Source organism: Odocoileus virginianus, chromosome 33, assembly GCF_023699985.2.
Source record: "Odocoileus virginianus isolate 20LAN1187 ecotype Illinois chromosome 33, Ovbor_1.2, whole genome shotgun sequence".
In the NCBI taxonomy this organism is placed as follows: domain Eukaryota; kingdom Metazoa; phylum Chordata; class Mammalia; order Artiodactyla; family Cervidae; genus Odocoileus; species Odocoileus virginianus.
Window position 1 is genome coordinate 9,750,319 of NC_069706.1, and position 20,009 is coordinate 9,770,327.

Sequence of the window (20,009 nt, forward strand, 5' to 3'; positions counted from 1 at the left end):
GAGGCAAAAAATGAGTTTCACTCCTAGAAGACAAATGCCAAGACCCTCTAAGTCAGGGGTTAAAAACTACAAACTGGAAAAACAACAACAACAAAAACTGGCCAGCCTGTTTTTGCAAATCAAGTTGCTTAGGCTGCTGTAACAGAAACAGCACAGACTGCATGACTCAAACACCAGAAATTTTACATCTCACAGTTCTGGAGGCTGGAAGTCCAAAACCAAGGTGCCAGCATGGATGGGTTTTAGTGAGAAACCTCTCGCTGGTTTGCAGATGGCCACCTTCTCATTGTGTCCTCAGGTGGTGGAGAGAAAGCTCAGCTCTGATCCTCTTTTGGGGAGGACAGTAATCTTATCATTAAGATTAATTACTTCATGGCAAATAGATGGGGAAAAAATGGAAACAGTGAGAGACTTTATTTTCTTGGGCTCCAAAATCACTGCACACAGCGACTACAGCCATAAAATAAAAAGATGTTAGCTCCTTGGAAGAAAAGCTGTTTGACAAACCTAGACAGTGTATTAAAAAGCAGAGGCATCACTTTGCTGACAAAGGTCTGTATAGTTAAAGGTATGGTTTTTCCAGTAGTCATGTACGGATGTGAGAGTCAGACCACAAAGAAGGTTGAGAATAAAAGAATTGATGCTTTCGAACTGTGGTGCTGGAGAAGACTCTTGAGGGTCTCTTGGACTGCAAGTAGATCAAACCAGTCCATCTTAGAAATCAAACCTGAATATTCATTGGAAGGACTGATGCTGAAGCTCCAATACTTTGGCCACCTGATGCAAAGAGCCGACTCATTGGAAAAACCCTGATGCTGGGAAAGATTGAAGGCAGGAGGAGAAGGGGGGCAACAGAGGATGAGACAGCTGGATGGCATCACCAACTCAACAGAGATGAGATTGAGCAAACTCTGGGAGATAGTGAAGGACAGGGAAACTTGGTCAGCTGCAGTCCATGGGATGGCAAAGAGTCGGACATGACTGAGCGCTGAGCAACTGAACAACAATCTTATCATAAGGGCTCCACCCTCATGACCTAATCAACCCAAAGCCTGCACTTCCAAATCACATTAGAGCTTCAACATATGAATCTGGGGAGGGGAGTGGGTACACAAACATTCAGCCCACAACAAAAGTTTTATCGGAACACAGTTGTGCCCATTCATTTGTGTGTTTCCTACAATGTTTGTGAGCTACAAAGGCAGAGATGAGTAGTTGCAACACTGACTGTATGACCTGCAAAGGCTACAATAGTTACCATCTGGTCCTTCAGGGAAAAACTTGATCAACCCCTGCTCTACATTAGGTATATAATGCATTTTCTTTCTTTCTTTTTTTTAATTTTGGTTGCACCACGAAGCATGTGAACTTCCCCAACCAGGGATTGAACCTGTGTCCCCTCTGGAAGCACACAGTCTTAACCACTGGACTGCCAGGGAAGTCCTAGAATGCACTTTTGACAGCACCGGGCCAACAGCTACTCATTTAGCACTGACTGTGAGCCAGGCCTTGCGGCTCTCAGGATGAAAAAGCAGACACATCCCGATCACGGTGTCGGACTAGCACAGGGTCCGGGCTGGGGTCTCTCTCCCAAGAGAAGAGGTGAGGGTTTTTAAGTAAGGGGGCAACAATGACTACGCTGGCATGTTGCAAAACTCCCTCGGGCTGTCAAGTAGCTTGAATTAGGCAGACAGTGGAACAGAAAACTCAGGCCGGAATTTTCCATTTGCTTCATCCAGTTGAGAGATGATGGCAACCTGAACCGGGGACCACTAGGGTGAAAAGAGCTCTGGGATCCTCTTACCAGGTGCCGATTCCACGAAACCACGCACCCGTCCAAGCTCCTGGGGATGGCCCTGTTGTCGTACGGGTGGGTCAGGCCCGCGCAGACCTGGGAGGGACAACCACACACACACACAGATGGGTCAGAGGCAGGTGGAAGCCCCTCCCTGTTGAACGCTGGAGCCCACTCACATAGGGGTGCCCAGCCTGGTAGCCCAGGACCACGGTCTGCAGGGTGTCCTCCTGGGCATCCAGGACCACCCTGGTCTCCAGGGAGTAACGCTGGTGCTGCCGGTCGGCCGTGAAGGTCTCCTGCAGGAGGATGTGCTGCGGGAGGGCCACGGTCCAGGGGTGCCTGGCGTGGAGAGGGGGGACAGGCCAAAGCCATTAAAGCAGCTGGCAGGGTTAGAGGACACCTGTGCCCCAGGGGCCTGTCACCGTCTTGCAGAGTTAAGACTTTGTTACAGGGGACTAGCCTGGTGGTCCAGTGGTTAAGAGTCCACCTTCCGATGCATGGGATATAGGTTTGGTCCCTGGGTCAGAGAACTAAGATCCCACACACCACGTAGCAACTAGGCCCTCATTCAGCTACTGAGCCCGCATGCCACAACTAGAGAGAAGCTGGAGTGACACAACTAGAGAAGCCTGCACACTGCAACAAAGATCCTGTGTGCCTCAGCTAAGACCTGATGCGGCCAAATAAATATTTTCTGCAAAAAGACTTTGTCTATGTGCATGTGTGCCAAGTCCCTTCAGTCGTGTCTGACTCTCTGCAACTCTATGGACCATGGCCCACCAGGCTCCTCTGTCCATGGGATTCTCCAGGCAAGAATACTGGAGTGGGTTGCCATTTCCCTTCTCCAGGGGATCTTCCGGACCCAGGGATGGAACCCGGGTCTCCTGCATCTCCTGCACTGCAGGCAGATTCTTTACCATCTGAGCCACCAGGGAAGCCCTGGCACATAGTGGGTGCTCAACAAATATAAATGAGATTAAAAAACGGATGAGACCTTGGCAAATGCAGCGGCTGCTGGTTTTGGGTTACTGCTTCTGTTCTGACAGTAGATGGCTAAGGGCCCCCAGCTGGTCAATGCACAGCCTGGACTTCAGGCTGGGTCTGCTGACTTCAACCCTGTGCTGTTCACCCCCCAACAAAGAACAGGCTTTTTAACCATCTGTGCCTCCAGGAACTGAAATGGGTCCCCCAGAGCAGCTTTCAGCCTGGGGTGAGGAGACTGTTTTCTGTGCCACCTTGGCACACCAGTGAAAGCGGGTGAGGGACGTGGGGGCTTTCAGGGAGGGGGCTCGACTCTGAGCTCCGGGGTCTGTCTGGGCCCCTCCAGGCAGCATGGCGCACCCCACTCCCTGGTGAGTCTCCACACTGGAGAACAGGTGACCCGGGCAGGCACCACACCTCGGGGGAAGCAGCCTGGGGGGAGGGGCCACACATACCGAAGGGAGAAGGTCCCCTGCTTCCGGTACAAGCTCCTGTCTCGAACCAGCTCCTCCAGTATGCCCTCCAGCTGCAGGCCCTCAGGATGGCCCCTGGCACTGGTCCCCAGAGCCGTCAGCGATACTTGACTCTTCCGTGGCTGCAATGAGATCAGGCTGATGCGGAGGGATGCCCGGAGGGTCCCAGCTGCTGAACATCCTGCCCTGGGGGTCTCCAGGGGCAGCCCCTACTCATCACCCCAGGAATGACCACCAGAAAGGGCTGATCAAATGGGCTGTAGCCTCCACACCATCAGACCTCAAGGTTGCACAGGCACACCTCTATGGCAAGACCTCTCCAGGTGCCCAGCAGGAATGAAGCACTTGGATGTCCAGTACCAGATGGCCGACCTTTGCTCTGGGGTCAGCGCTAGTATGGCTGGGGTCCATTTTATAGATAAAGAAACTGAGGCTCGGGGAGGCGTCTAGGCCAAACTAGTGGCCTTCCCCATCCCAGATATGGAATTCAGGGTCTCTCGATGGCAAAGTCTCCAGCACAGGCCACCTGGACCCTTACCTGCTCCATGTGCCTGTAGGCGGCCGTTAGGTTCAGCTCCCGCTGGGGGCCCTTCAACCAGCAGCGCAGGCTCTTACGGTCTCGGCTGTTCTCAGCATGAATCTCGCTCTGCACCGCTGCGCTCCAGGCTGTTTCTATTTCACTCCGGCTGCTAAAGAGGCTCTGTGTCAAGGCTGTCACCGTGGAAACCTGCAATGAGGATGAAGAGGCTGACCAAAGCCTTTGCACACCCTATTTCCTCCTCTTGGGATTCCCTTTCTCCCAGTCCCACTTGGTGAGCTCCTACTCATCCTTCAAAACCCCTCCAATGCCACACTGGTGCCCCCTGGCCCCTGCCTCGAGGGGACTGTGCTGTCCCCAGACGTGCCCACCGAGCTGCCTCCTCCTGAGCCCAAGTCAGGCCTGGACCACGCCTCCCCATGTCCACTCATCATCCCAACACAGGGAGACGCTTGATGTACCAGGTTCCCATGTGTGACATCACGGAAGTCCTTCTCTGGTTGCTTTCCTTCCAAACTCGCTATGCTGCTTCACTCGGCAGGTGGTATAAAACTGACCTCCATCCTCAAAGTTTTCATTCTGCATTTTGGCAAAAGCCTCCTGTCTATTTGTTTCTAAGGTACCAGCTCAACCTATTTTCATATTTTACTGTCTCAGCTGCTAAGCAAGAACATGAGACACTGAGGTTTATTTTGGGGTGCACTCTCCCAAATTCCCTTGGCAACTAACTCTGCAGAGTGTCAATACTGAGTGAGCCAGACTTCACGCATCTGGGGCCCGGTATGCAAAACCCCCAAACCTTGGTTTTAACCCTTTGCTCAGAAGATTTAAACGGCAAGATATCTGGCTCCCTGGCCGCTGGTGAGTGGGGTGGGCAGAGGGCGTGGCTGAGCATGCGCACCCGGAGGTAGGTGGTCGCTGGAGTGTAGACGTGGATCTTGCCGTCCCTCTGGAGGCCCCGGCCCCTGCAGGCCACGTTTATCACCAGATTCTTGAGGGTCCAGGCCTTGCCCAGCGTCAGCTCCAACACAGCCTGGAACGTGGCTCGGTTAGGCCAATACAGCCTGTGAGCCGTGGAGACCATCAGCCAGGGACTATTCAGGTTCAAGGCTCCTGCAACAGGCAGAGAACAAGAAACCAGTTATCCCCAGGGCAAGAAGGGGACTTTTGGCAGGCAGCAAGAGACCCCTGTAGTCATCATGGTCACTGCAGGGCACATCTCATAACTGGGAATGACTAGAACCTTCTAGAATGACTCTAATGCTCTGAACTTTGACAGGGGCTTGAGTTTCACAGATTTGTGCACCTGTCAAAACTCATCAAATGGTACCCGGGAGATGTGGGCATTTCACCTTAGTGAATGATACCATACTGAAATGTTTAGGGGTGAGATGTACCATGGTTTACAACTTAATTTGACCTGTACCAACAAATAAGACAGATGGCTAAGTGGACAGATCGGTGACAAGATAGGTGGAGTAAAATGTTAGTAGCAGAATCCACATTGAGAATATGTAGGTGCTCACTGCACCACTCTTTGCACTTTTCTGAAATGTTTTCAGTAAGATATGTTAGACAGAAGAAACGCTAGGAAAGTTGGAGAGCAGGGCACTGGAGTGAGATGATCAAGAGCATGGCCTTAACTCTTGCAAGCTATGTGACCTCTTTGAGCCTGTGCTTCCATCATCTGTAAAATGGGTACAATAGTACCAATCACAGTGTCTTGGGACAGAGGAAGCATCCACTCAGAAGAGTAAAGATCAATCATCACCATCATCAGAAAGTTGACATTCTACATAGCATGTTGCCCTTCCACGAGGAACTAAAACCAGTCCCTAGACCCCTCCCATATTTTGTAATAAATCTCCCACTTGCTCAAGGGCTAATTCAGTAAATATGGCTCCAGACTCTCGGAACTTGGCAGTGAACAGGAGGCATAGTTGCTGCCTTGATAGAACTCGTGGTCTCGGGGCAGTGGTGAGGGAGAAATCTTGAACAAATAAACATAATGAAACCTGTACTGTGCTGGCCTTAGTTGCTCAGTCATGTCCAATTCTTTGCAACCCCATGGACTATAGCCTGCCAGGCTCCTCTGTCCATGGGGATTCTCCAGGCAAGAATGCTGGAGTGGGTTGCCAAGCCCTCCTCCAGGGGATCTTCCCAACCCAGGGATCGAACCCAGGTCTCTCTCTGAGCCACCAGGGAAGACCTACCTAGGTAGAAAATGCTGAGTGCTAGGAAGGAAAAGAAAGAGGGAGTTGGACCAAGGTCAGGAGGGTCAGTGAAGACTCCCATGGACAGGACCATTGAGCTCAACCCTGAATGAGGAGCAGTGGAGTCTGTCAAAGGGAGGGAGTGCTCCCCCACCTCCTAGTGGAGATAGGAGACTCACTACGTGGGGAAACTGAGGCTGAGAGGCCAGGATTCAGGGCGACCCAACACAGCAAGGGTAGAGGGTGAGCTGCCAAGTTGAGAACAGGGAGATATCGAGTAGAGTGTATTCAGGTGCCCTGCCCTGAGGTACCAGTTCCGCAGGAGATGGGGAGATTGCTCCACGGAAGAATAGAGTGACTGAAAAAAAAAAAAAAGGTCCACAGATATGGGGCCCAGGGTCCTCAGGGAGAGCCAGGACCCCACCCAACAGGAAAGTCCATCAGTCAACAATAGCACCCCCACTCATACATACATGCATACACACACACACACACACACACACACACACACAATATGAAATACTACTTGGCCATGAAAAAGAACAGAATAATTCCATTTGCAGAAACATGAATGCAACTAGAGATTATCATCCTAAATGAAGCAAGTGAGAAATACAAATACCATGTAATATTACTTAGACATGAAATCTAAAATATGACACAAATGAACTGATCTATGAAAAAGACTCATAGAGAACAGACTTATAGTTGACAAGGAGGGGGAGTAGGGGAGGGATGGAGTGGGAGTTTGGGATTAACAGATAGAAACTATTATATATGGAATGGATAAACAACAAGGTCCTACTGGATAGCACAGGGAATAATATTCAATATCCTATGATAAGACATAATGGAAAAGAATAGAAAAAAAGTATATACATAATGGAATCACTTTGCTGCATAGCATTAATTAATAGAACATTGTAACTCAACTATACTTCAGCAAAATAATTTTTTTTTTAAAGAGCACACACACCCTCCCCCTCCCATACAGCCTCCTTCCAAACAAGTTCCAAGTTACTGACTCTTAAACAAAAGTACATACCCTACTCTTACCTGGCATGTGGGGAAAGCAACTAAAAGGAACTTAAGAAACAAAAAGAAAAAAGAAACTCAGGGAGAACAGATCAAAGTCCCCCAATTCTATAACTTACGTTCATAGAGAAGAGAAGATAATGCATTCATGAAGAACTTGCAGGAACACAAAAGAGCTCTTGGGAATACAAGCTAGACAAAACTAAAAATGTCAGTAGGAGGGCTAGTGGATGAAGTTGGGGAAATCAGCCCTCAAAACAGAACAAAAGGATAAAGAGATGGAACAATGGAGAGAAGAGAGAAAATCAGAGGTTTAGTTTCTGAGGACCAACATCTATCTGACCAACAGCAATTCCAGAACACAGAAAGAAATTACCAAAGAAACTGTGCAAAGAAAAACTACCAAGCCCCAAACGGTGGGTCTCCACATTGCAAGGTTATATGCCAAGTGCTTAGTACAGTGAATGAAGAGAGATCCAAATCAAGGCTCATCATCGTAAGATTTAAAGATACGAGGAATAAGGGCTTCCCTCATAGCTCAGTTGGTGAAGAATCTGCCTGCAATGCAGGAGACCCTGGTTCGATTCCTGGGTCAGGAAGATCCACTGGAGAAGGGAAAGGCTACCCACTCCAGTATTCTGACCTGGAGAATTCCATGGACTGTATAGTCCATGGGGTGGCAAAGAGTCGGACATGACTGAGAGACTTTCACTTTCAGGAATAAAGAGAAGCTCCTAAAAGCTTCCAGAGAGAGACAAAAGGGTCACAGACAAAGGATGATGGATCAGAAATAGCACCAGACCTCTCAACTGATTCACACAGACAGTGGAGCAATGTCTTCACAATCCCAATGGGAAATCATTTCCAACTTAGAGTTCTCTATTCAGCCAAATCAAATGAAGACAGTTTAAACATTCAGGGTTTCAAAATGTTTACATCCTGTTACAGGTTGAATTGTGTCTCTCAAATAGATATGTAGTCCTAACCCCTGGTACCTCAAAATGTGACCTTATTTGGGAATGGGGTCATTGCAGATAAAATTAGTTAAGATGAGGTCATACCAGAGTCCCAGGTGGCTCAGGGATGTTGGGAAGATCCCCTGAAGGAGGAAATTGCACCCCACTGCAGTATCCTTGCCTGAAAAATCCCGTGGGCAGAGGAGGCTGGTGGGCTACAGTCCATGGGGTCACCAAGTTGGACACATGGAACATGCACAGACACTTAGCGGAGAAGCAGGGGCCTTAAGTCTGATAGGACTGTACCAATCTCTTTATATGGAGAGAGAAGTTTGGACACACACACACAGAACCGTGTAACAACACAGGCAGAGACTGTTGTTGCTGTTGAGTCGCTAAGTCATGTCCAACTCTTTGCAACCCTATGGACTGTAGCCCACCAGGCTCCTCTATCCATGGGATTTTTCAGGCAAGAATACTGCAGTGGGTTGCCATTTCCTTCTCCAGGGGATCTTCCCAACCCACAGATCAAACCTGTGGCTCCTGCAGGTAGAGATTAGAGCAATGTAACTCTAATGTAACTCAATGTACCAACCAAGGAACGTCAAGCATTAATAGCCACCACCAGAAGCTAGGAAGAGGCAGGAAGGACTCTACCTAGGGTCACAGAGAGAACATGGCCCTACTGACGCCTCACCTTCACAATTCTAGTCTTGGAGACTGTAAGAGAATAAATTTGTTGTTTTAAGCCACCCAGCTTGTGGTAATTGGTTAACACAGCCCTAGCTAACAAATGCACTTTCCATGTATCCTCTCTCAAGAAGCTACTGGAGGATGTGCTCCATTGGAACAAAAGAGCAAAGCAAGAAAGAACATGAGCGCAAGAAGGAGGGACTGTGGCCCAGAGAAGTGGAAGGCACTCCCTGAATGCTGGTGAGGGGATGCCCCAGGACACAGGTGGTCTACCCTGGATCAGCAGTGGCTCCAGGAAGAGTGTCGACAAGAAAACTAGGAGAACTGATCGACGCTGACAAGTCATCTGAAGTGTGTGACCCTCTAGAGAAGAGTTTTGCAGTGTTGCTAAAAATTCTAGGAATAATCATAGGAGGAAAATAGAAAATTAATCAAACAGGGGGGAAAGGCTATTATAGCTCCAGGAAAAACAGAAAGTTAGAATTCTAGTATACCACATGTCTCAGCTGTGAGGGACACAATTATATCAATGCTGAATATTAACAAACTATAACTCTTGGGGGAAGAGAGGGAAATACATATTTTAAAAGGGATGGTGCAGGTTAAATTCTCATCCTCTATCATAAGAAATACATGGAGAATAAAAATGCCTGAGAGAAAAATCAAGAAGTAAGTGTTATTAAAAGATGGAGGGTCTGATAAGAAATCATAAAAAGAATTTACAGTGCTTGCCATTTCAAGCAAAATTTGGGATAGGAAGACATGAAGCAGAAAATTACTGTGTTTGTTATAACTTTAACTTTTAAAACTTAAAAAAATTTTTCAAGTACATACATGAATTCAGAGACTATGAAGAGATTCCCATGTAACGTTCACCCACCTTAAACAATTTCCATGTCATAGTCTAATTCACTTTTCAAACTATGTATTTCTTCAATAAAAAAATAAAAATTAATTGAAAGATAAACTATGGTACATCCATCTTTATAAATGGGAGACAGTGTTCCAAGGAGAAGAAATAGCAAGTGCAAAGGCCCTGAGGTACGTCTGGGGAACAGAAAAGAGGCCAGTAGGGTTGCAGGATGATGGGCAATGGGGAAAGTAGGGTGAGATGAGGTTGGAGAAGTAGGCAAGGGCTTGTAATGTAGAGCTCTCTTGGTAAGGGTAAGAAATCAGGATGTGTTTGTGTGTTTCCTGCAGCACATTAAAGGCCTGAGCCTTGAGATGGCCAGGCAGACAGCAGGGAAGGGTGCTGCAGACAGTGGGCAGGACTTGCGTGAAGACCATGAGCCAAGGACACCGCACAGATGTCACTCACCTTCCCACCTCCACAGGGCGGCCCGGGACGTGTCCTTCCACTGCAGGCCCGCCACGAAGGGCAGCCGCCCGTTGTACTGCACCTTCAGGTGTGCGCTGGTCTCCACGTGGGGGTGGCGGAGGCTCAGGTGGTGCAGCTGCATCCGGTAATCCACCTGCCTCTCCAGCACCTGCAGCACAAACTGGAGACCCACACCCACGATGCTCACCAGACCCGGTGCCAACTACGATGCTGCTTCCAGCCTACAACATTCCACTGGCTCTCCACTGCAGCCTGAGCCCGCTGGCTACCAGAACTGCCCCAGCCCACGCCCAGAAGAAACCCTGCACCCATCAGCAGTCACTCCCCATTGCCTCCTTCCCATCCACTCCAGAAACCTACTGTTTCTATTAATTTACGTCTTCTAGACATGTCTTACAAATAGAATCATATAGTATGTGGCCTTTGGTGTCAGGCTTCTTTAACATGGCATGATGCTTTCAAGGTTCATCCACATTGTAGCATGTGTCAGAATTTCATTTCTTTCTTTTTAAATTCTATTTATTTTAACTGGAGGATAATAATTACTTTACAATGTTGTGTTGGTTTGTTGTATATCAACATGAATCAGCCATAGATATACATATATCTCCTCTCCCTTGAAACTTCCTCCCACCTCCAAATCCATCCCACCCCAGAACTTCATTCTTATTACTGAATAATATTCTATTGTATGGATAAATATATTTTATTTGTCAACTTATTCACTGATGAACATTTGGGTTGTTTCTACTCTGGGGTTATTATGAATAAAGCTGCTATAAAGGTTCATGTACAAGTTTTGTGTGGACATAAGTTTTCAATTCTCCTGAGTACCTAGGAGTAGAATTGTTGGGTCATACGGTAACGCTGTGCTTAATATCTTAAAGAAATATAAAACTCTTTTTTCTAAACAATCACACCATTTTATGATGCCACCAATATGAGTCCTGATTTCCCTGTATCCTCATGAACACTTGTTAGTTTCTTTCTTTTTTCATTTCAGCTATTCTAGTGGTGGGCTTCCCAGGTGATGCCAGTGGTAAAAGAATCCAGCTGCCAATGCAGAAGACTCAAGAGACATGGGTTCAATGCCTGGGTCGAGAAGATCCCCTGGAGTAGGAAACAGCAACCCACTCTAGTATTCTTGCCCGGAAAATTCCATGGACAGAGGAGCTACACTCCATGGGGCTAAAAAGAGTCAGACACAACTGAGCAACTGAGTACCGCCTGCTAGTGGTAGCATCTCACTGTGGTTTTGACTTAAATTTCTCTAATGACTAATTAGCTTAAGCAACTTTTCACATATCTACTGGCCACTTGTGTACCTTCTTTGGAGAAATATCTACTCAAATCCTTTGTCATTTTCATGTTGAGTTGTAAGTGTTCTTTATATATTCTGGATACAAATCCTCTATCAGATATGATTTGCAGATGTTTTCTTCCATCATGTGGGTTGTGATTTCACTTTCGTGATGGTGTCCTTTGAAGACAAATTTGGGGTTTTTTTCCTGTTGTTTTTTACATTTTTATTTACTTATTTTTGACTGCACTGGGTCTTTGTTATAGCCTATGGGCCTCTCTAGTTGTGGCATGTGGGCTTAGTTGCCATGTGGCAAATGGGATCTTATTTCCCTGATCAGGGATTGGACCCCCATCCCCTACATTGAAAGGTGGTTACTTAACCACCGGACCTTCAAGGAAGTGCCAGGTTTTTAAGTTTGATGAAATTCAGTGTATTTTTGTTGTTATACTTTCCACTGTCGTATCTCAGAAACCCAAGGTCATAAAGATTTCCTTGTATGTTTTCTTCTAAGAGTTTCATGTTTCTTAAATTTAGGCCTATAACCTATTTTGAGTTAGTTTTTATATATGATATGAATTGTCCAACTTCATATTCTTAAACATGAATATTCAGATGTCCCACATCATTTGTTGAAAAGATTGTTCTTTCCCTTCTATAATTACCTTGGCACCCTTGTTGAAGATCAACTAACTGTAAGTACAAGGGCTTATTTTTTAATTCCGGGTTCTATTCTGTTGGTCTGTCTGTCTATCCTTATGCCACTACCATAATACTCTTAATTACTGTAACTTTGTGGTAAGTTTTGAAATTGGGAAGAGTGAATCCTTCAAGTTTGTTCTTTTTCAAGACTGTCGTACCTACCCTGGGTCCCTTGAAATTCCATATGAATTTTAGGACCAGCTATCAAAAAGATAGTGCAGATTTTGATAGGGAGAGATAGAGATGGTTGAATCTGCAGATCAATTTAGGAAGTCTTGTAAACTTCACATTAAATATTCTAATTCAAGTACATGAGATACCCTCCCACTTATTTGGGTTTTCTTTAGTTTCTTTTTTTAATTTATTTAATTGGAGGCTAATTACTTTACAATATTGTGGTGATTCTTGCCATATATTCACATGAATCAGCCATGGGTGTACAAGTGTTCCCATCCTGATCCCCCTCTTACCTTCCTCCCCCTTTCTTTAGTTTCTTTCAAAAATGTTTTGTAGTTTTTGAGAGTATTCATTTTATATTCTTTTGTTAAATTTACTCCTAAGTATTATTCTTTTTATGCTAGTGTAAATGAAATTATTTTAATTTCTTTTTCAGGTTTTTCATTGCTAGTGTAGAGAAATACAACTAATTTTTGTATATTAATTCTGTATCCTGCAACTTTGATGAACTCATTTATGAGCTCTAATAGATTTTTTTTTTTTTGGTGAGTTCATTCAGTTCATTCACTCAGTTGTGTCCGATTCTGTGCAACCCCATGGACTGCAGCACACCAGGCTTCCCTGTCCATCACCAACTCCCAGAGCTTACTCAAACTCAAGTCCAGGGAGTCAGTGACGCCATCCAACCATCTCATCCTCTGTCATCCCCTTCTCCTCCTGCCTTCAGTCTTTCCCAGCATCAGGGTCTTTGCTAGTGAGTCAGCTCTTTGCATCAGGTGGCCAAAGTACTGGAGTTTCAGCTTCAGCATCAGTCCTTCCAATGAATACCCAGGACTGATCTCCTTTAGGATGGACTGGTTGGATCTCCTTGCAGTCCAAGGGACTCTCCAGAGTCTTCTCCAGCACCACAGTTCAAAAGCATCAATTCTTCGGCGCTCAGCTTTCTTTGTAGTCCAACTCTCACATCCATACATGACTACTGGAAAAACCACAGCTTTGCCAGCTTTGTTGGCAAAGTAATGTCTCTGCTTTTTAATATGCTGTCTAGGTTGATCATAGCTTTCTTTCCAAGGAGCAAGCAACTTTTAATTTCATGGCTGCAGTCACCATCTGTAGTTATTCTGAAGTCCCCCCAAAATAAAGTCTGTTTCCATTATTTCCCCATCTATTTGCCATGAAGTGAGGGGACCAGATGCCATGATCTTAGTTTTCTGAATGCTGAGTTTTAAGCCAACTTTTTCACTCTCCTCTTTCACTTTCATCAAGAGGCTCTTTAGTTCTTCTTTGCCTTCTGCCATAAGGGTGGTGTCATCTGCATATCTGAGGTTGTTGGCATTTCTCCCGGCAATCGATTCCAGCTTGTGCTTCATCCAGCCCAGCATTTCACATGATGTACTCTGCATAAACGTTAAATAAGCACGGTGACAATATGCAGCCTTGACGTATTCCTTTCCCAATTTGAAACCAGTTTGTTGTTCCATGTCCAGTCCTAATTGTTGCTTCTTGACCGGCATACAGATTTCTCAGGAGGCAGGTCAGGTGGTCTGGTATTCTTCCCTCTTTAAGAATTTTCCACAGTTTGTTGTGATCCACACAGTCAAAGGCTTTGGCATAATCAATAAAGCAGAAGTAGATGGTTTTCTGGAACTCTTTTGCCTTTTCTATGATCCAATGGAGGTGGCGATTTGATCTCTGGTTCCTCTGCCTTTTCTAAATCCAACATCTGGAAATTCACGGTTCATGTACTGTTGAAGCCTGGCTTGGAGAATTTTGAGCATTACTTTACTAGTGTGTGAGATGAGTGCAATTGTGCAGTGGTTTGAACATTCTTTGGCATTGCCTTTCTTTGGGATTGGAATGAAAGTTGACCCTTTCCAGTCCTGTGGCCACTACTGAGTTTTCCAAATTTGCTGGCATAATTGAGTGCAGCACTTTCACAGCATCATCTTTTAGGATTTGAAATAGCTCAACTGGAATTCCATCACCTCCACTAGCTATGTTCATCATGATGCTTCCTAAGGATCACTTGACCTCACATTCCATGATGTCTGGCTCTAGGTGAGTGATCACACCATTGTGATTATCTGGGTTGTGAAGATCTTTTTTGTACAGTTCTTCTGTGGATTCTTGCCACCTCTTCTTAATATCTTCTGCTTCTGTTAGGTCCATACCATTTCTGTCTTTTATTGTGCCCATCTTTGCATGAAATGTTCCTTTGGTATCTAATTTTTTTGAAGAAATCTCGTCTTTCCCATTCTTTTGATTTCCTCTATTTCTTTGCATTGATCACTGAAGAAGGTGAGTTCATTAGAGTCTTCTATTAATATATACAAGATTGGGCTTCCCAGGAGGTGCTAGTGATAAAGAATCCGCCTGCCAATGCAGAAGACACAAGAGACATGGGCTCGATCCCTGGATAGGGAAGATCCCCTGGAGAAGGGAAATGGCAACCCACTCTAGTATTCTTGCCTGGAAAATTCCAGGGACAGAGGAGCCTGGTGGGCTACAGTTCATGGGGTTGCAGAGTCAGGCATTACTGAGTAACTGACTACAACACATATACAAGATCATGTCATCTGTAAATAGAAATAATTTTACTTATTTTCCAATCTAAATGCCTTTTCTTTACTCCTTTTTTCTATTTCTTTTTTGCCTAAATGTCCTAGCTAGAACCTCCAGTATAATGTTAAATAGAAGTGGTGAAAAGCAGACGTCTTATCCTTTCCCTGATCTTAGGGGGAAAGCATTTAGCCTCTTACCATAAAGTATGACGTTAGCTGTGGGTTTGTCACAAATGGCCTTTATCAGGTTGAGGAAGTGCCTTTCCACTGCTAGACTGCTGGGGTGTTGTGCCAGATACTTTTCTGCATCTTTTGAAATGACCCTGTGGCTTTTGTCCTTCATTCTATTAATATGATACATTACATTGATGGATATTCAAATGTTAAACCAATCCTGCATTCCTGGGATAAATCTTACTTGGTCATATTGTGTAATCCTTTTTATAGATTGCTCAGTGGAGTTTTGGTAGTGTTTTCTTGAGGATTTTGCATCTGTATTTATAAGAGATAATGGTCTCTAGTTTTTCTTATGATGTTTTTGTCTCATTTGGGCATCAGAATAATACTGGTTGCATAGAATGAACTGGGAAGTGTTTTCTCTTGACTGATCATTTAGTCAATTATTTTATAGTAAATTATAAATAACAATTTATTATTTATTATAAATTAAATTATAAATTTAGATTATAAATTATTTATTATATTATCTGGCACAATCCGGTCATCAAGAGGTGAAAAGCCTGAGGCAGACTGGACTTTGAAACCCAGTTCTGCCATAACGTAGCTGAGAGACCTCAAACAACTCTGTTTACACCATTTCTCTTCTATAAAGTGAGAACAGATGATACTTGCCGCACAAGGATTAAATGAGATAATACAAACAAAGCACCTGACACATGGTCTGGTGATACTTTATCACTCATCACTGACCACTCTGCCTTTCCCTCTTCTACTCACTGTCAGCTTCTTAAAGATAGATTATCTTACTGATTCTTGTCTCCCCAGAACCTAACATGGCATCTGCCACACTTTTGAAGGCTTGCAGAAATGTTGCCACAAATCTCTTAATCACTTCACTAAAACCCTGGGGGCCAGATGTTTTCCAGAAATAAGAAACTTTCCAATTTAGAACATTAATATGATGTATAAACTGCAATTATATATTGAACTCCTACCAACCAAAAGCCAAGTATACTAATTTTTTCCAAATGTCAAACAATATGAAAAATCAGTTCACAGAAAGGGTAATGCAATGGTAGAATAAATACACAAAACAGTGTCTCTCGGCCTTAAGTCATCAGGAAATGCAAATTCAAACAACATGATATGATTTCCACCCATGTCAGCAATACTTTTCAAGTGCAAAAGTACTGGGGAGAATATGGAAATTGCTCCTGTTGGACACGGCTGGGAGGCAGGTGGTGGGTCTAGACATTTTGGAGGGCAAATTGACATACAGTCAGCAAATGAAAAATGCCCAAATTTCCAGAAATTCTACATTGTGACATCTGTCCCAGAGACCCCCCTGACACAGGTGCCCAGGGAGGCAAGCCCAAAGATGTTCAGGAATGCACTCTTAGAAACTACCCAGAGGGAAACAGCCTAATCAACTGCAGGACAGAAGCATATGCAACAGGATGCAGGTATTTAAAAGAGATAGAGTGGGCTTCTATAAGACAACAAGGGGCGTTCTCTAAGATCCATTGCTAAAGGAAGCACAGCATGACGTCCCAAACAAAACTAAGTGCATGTGATAGGTCCACAGAGCAAATATATAGGAAAAGGTCTCCTTTTCAGTGATGCAGACCATAATTACAGCTTTCTCCAGGCAGCTGAGGAGGGGACCAGGAATAGGGATGATAACTGTGAAAGGGAATTTGAGCCTTATTTTAAATGTTATATTTTTTCACAAGAATTTATTCATGGAGTGTTGGTATCATTTAAAATCAGCTTAATACTTAGGAATGAAGTTAAGCAGGGAGGCACTGAAAACTACAAAACTGCTGAAAGAAATTAGAAAAGACAAATAAATGGAAAGGCAACCTCTGTTTGTAGACTGGAAGACTGAATATTGCTAAGATTCAATACTACCCAAACAATCTATAGCCTTAATGCAACCCTTATCAAAATCTCAATGGTATTTTTTTTAGTAGAAATAGAAAAGTCCATCTTAAAATCCATATTGAATCTCAAGGGAACTCCAAATAACCAAAACAATTTTGAAAAAGAAGAACACAATGGGAGGTCTCACGAAGCTACAGTAATCAAAACAGTATTTTGTGACCTAAAAGACAGACAGACATACAGCCCAATGGACTGCCCAATAGATTGCCCAGAAATAAACTCACACATTTATGGTTGGGGGAAAGGACAATCTTTTCAACAAATGGTGCTGAAAAAACTGGGTATCCAATGCAAAAGAAAGAAGTTGGACCCTTATCTTATGCCGTATACAGAGTTGAACTCAAAATGGATCAAAGACCTAACTATAAAACTCTTAGAAGAAAACATGTAATTGAAAAGCTTCATGAGATTGGATTTGGCAATTGATTTATTGAACATGACACCTAAAACACAGGCAACAAATGTAAAAATAAACATGCTTAACTACATAAAAATTAAACCCTTTTGTGCAACAAAGATCACTATTCATAGAGTAAAAAGGCAACCCATGGAATGAGAGAAAATATTTGTAAACCATACATCTGATGAGGGTTTAATATCTAGGATACATTAAGAATGACAGCAAGAACAACAACAAAATCAAAAAAACCACCTAATTCAAAAGGACTAAAAGATTTGAAAAGACATTTCTCTAAAGATGATAATTAAACAGCTAATAAGCACATGAAAAGATGCTCAACATCATCAATCACTAGGGAAATGCAAATATAAACTATGAGATCCTCATACCCATTAAGATGACTACTGTTTAAAAAAAATCAAAACCCAGAAAGAAGTGTTGGTGAGGACGTGGAGGAACTGGAACATTATACACAGATGGTAGGGTGTCAGGGAATGTTTGACAGGAGGATTCCTACGAGCCGTCTCTCATGAGTTCTTTGTCCCTCTTCAAGCGGAACAGCACGCTGCTCCCAGGGACTGAGGTCACTGTGTGAGGCAGGCTTGGGTCTCCTTTAGTAAACATTCTCTTTAAGACAAAACTGCTTAGTCCCTCTACCCCTTTCTTGAGATATGGATTGTCTCCTGACCTTGTGACTAACATTACTCCTTGTTCCCTAGGTAACAGTTGCTGTAAATTTGGTTTTCTCATCTCTATCATTCCCGAAAAAAGTTTCTTGTACTGCGTCCTGTATATACTCATAGAAAAATGATTAAAGCACCTTTGCTCCATTAGAGCTTAGGTCCCCGGTTCTTTTTTGTCTCTCTCTCTCTCTTTTACTTTCTTATCATCGACTCCGTACCACCAGGTTCTGGTCCATTAAAGGACCCCAACAGTTGGGTGGTGAAATGGTGCAACTGCTAGGCAAATCAGTATGATGATTTCTTAAAATATTAAAAATATAAAAATTATTGCATCATCCAGCAATTCTACTTCAGGGTATATACCCCCAAAGACTGGAAAGCAGGGACTCAAACAGGTATTTGAAGCCAAGTGTCCACTGATGAATGAATGGATCAGCAAAATGGGGTCCATCCATACAATGGAATTTCATTCAGACTTATAAACCTTGAAGACATTATGCTTAGCGAAATAGGCCAGTCACGAAAAGGCAGATACTATAGGATCCCACTTACATGAGGTACCTAGAGTCATGAAATTCAGAAATAGGAAATAGAATGGTGGTTGCCAGGGGCTGGGGGAGGGAGGAATGGAGAGTTACTGTTTAATGGGTCCAGAGTTTCAGTTCTACAAGATGAAAAGGATGGACCACGATAACAGCCACGTAACAACATGAATGAGCTTAACGCTGCTGAACTGTACACTAAAAATGGTGAAATGGTCAATTTCATGTTGTATGTGTGTTAGTCACTCAGTCGTTTTCAACTCTTTGTAACACCATGGACTGTAGCCCACCAGGCTCCTCTGTCCATGGAATTCTCCAGGCAAGAATACTGGAGTGGGTTGCCATTTTCTTCTCCAGGGCATCTTCCTGACCCAGGAATCGAACCAGGGTCTCCTGCACTGCAGGCAGATTCTTTACCATCTGGGTCACCAGAGAAGCCTTGATGTGATATATATTTGACCACAATTAAACATTTAAAACAAACAATTGACAAAGAAAATCAGAAAGATAACACGTGCCTTCTAAGAGCATGTTCAGAGGCTAGGCTTCCAAGTTACTCCTGATTTACCAAAAAGAGTGTACCTTCCAGGAAACCCTGCAAGCGAACCGTTTCCAAAATGCAGCTGGAAATCTGCATTTCCCAAGCCCCCTTGCAAACTGCCCCATGGCACACCAGCAAATGTTTAACTTCCCCAGAGACATGGGGGCTGGAGATGCCAAAGGGAAGATCTCTGGGCCTGAGTTTTAGCTCCTGCGTCCTGGTAACTGAGAACCTGCTGCCGCGTGGATCCTGAGCTCCAGGGACCAGCCCTGCGGGGGTGGGACTCACCTCCAGGAAGTGATTGCTCAGGGCTGGGCCCGAGTCATTCTGGAAGGTCTGGAGGATGCGGAGGCGCCTCCTGTTGCGAATGTCATCCCAGTGCTTCCCATAGCTCGCCTCCAGCTCCCAGTGCAGATGGCCTGAGACCTCCTCGTGCCGCAGCTGGACCTGGGGACACACCCCATCAGGGAGACCACCGAGGAAGCCTTGTGAACCAGTCCTGAGTCTCCTCGCTGCCACCCATCCCGAGATGCAAGGCTTGCTTATTTGGGGAGAGAATTCTGTAATAGGTATGGATTTTTTTTTTTTTTTTGCACTGATTTTGATTTTGTAAAATTTTGCATTCGAATATGATTCACTTTCATGAGTATATTTCTGTCACCCTCTGTCCCAAGGTGAGAAACTAGAAGGCCCCAACCTGGGCCTTATCTATGCCCTGATAAGGAGTAGAAAGAGCCAGCCCGCCATGGGAAGATGACTCCTGATTTTCATGAGCCCAAGACCTCCCCCTGCCCCACTCTCCCACAGCAGCCTCTGGTTCCCTGGACTGAATCTACAAGGATCAGGGTTCCCCACTTGGGGGCTCTTGGCATCCTCTGCTTCCTCTTGCCTCTGAACCACAGGTTGAGGCAACACAGGCTCATCCATTCATTCAATTATTTAACAATGTTCCC

General features: G+C 44.6%; 1 protein-coding gene across 1 annotated transcript in view; it reads right to left on the minus strand.

Annotated features, from left to right (window-relative positions):
• The window catches only part of LOC110129295 (uncharacterized), a 153,298-nt gene that overhangs the window by 83,602 nt on the left and 49,687 nt on the right, over positions 1-20,009 (minus strand). The window contains exons 26-32 of the mRNA XM_070461127.1: positions 19,345-19,503; positions 10,006-10,186; positions 4,692-4,903; positions 3,791-3,979; positions 3,235-3,374; positions 1,975-2,137; positions 1,805-1,891 (exon numbers count right to left, since the gene is read on the minus strand). Coding sequence (XP_070317228.1) covers positions 1,805-1,891; positions 1,975-2,137; positions 3,235-3,374; positions 3,791-3,979; positions 4,692-4,903; positions 10,006-10,186; positions 19,345-19,503 — 1,131 coding nt within the window. The remainder of the gene's footprint in view (positions 1-1,804; positions 1,892-1,974; positions 2,138-3,234; positions 3,375-3,790; positions 3,980-4,691; positions 4,904-10,005; positions 10,187-19,344; positions 19,504-20,009) is intronic.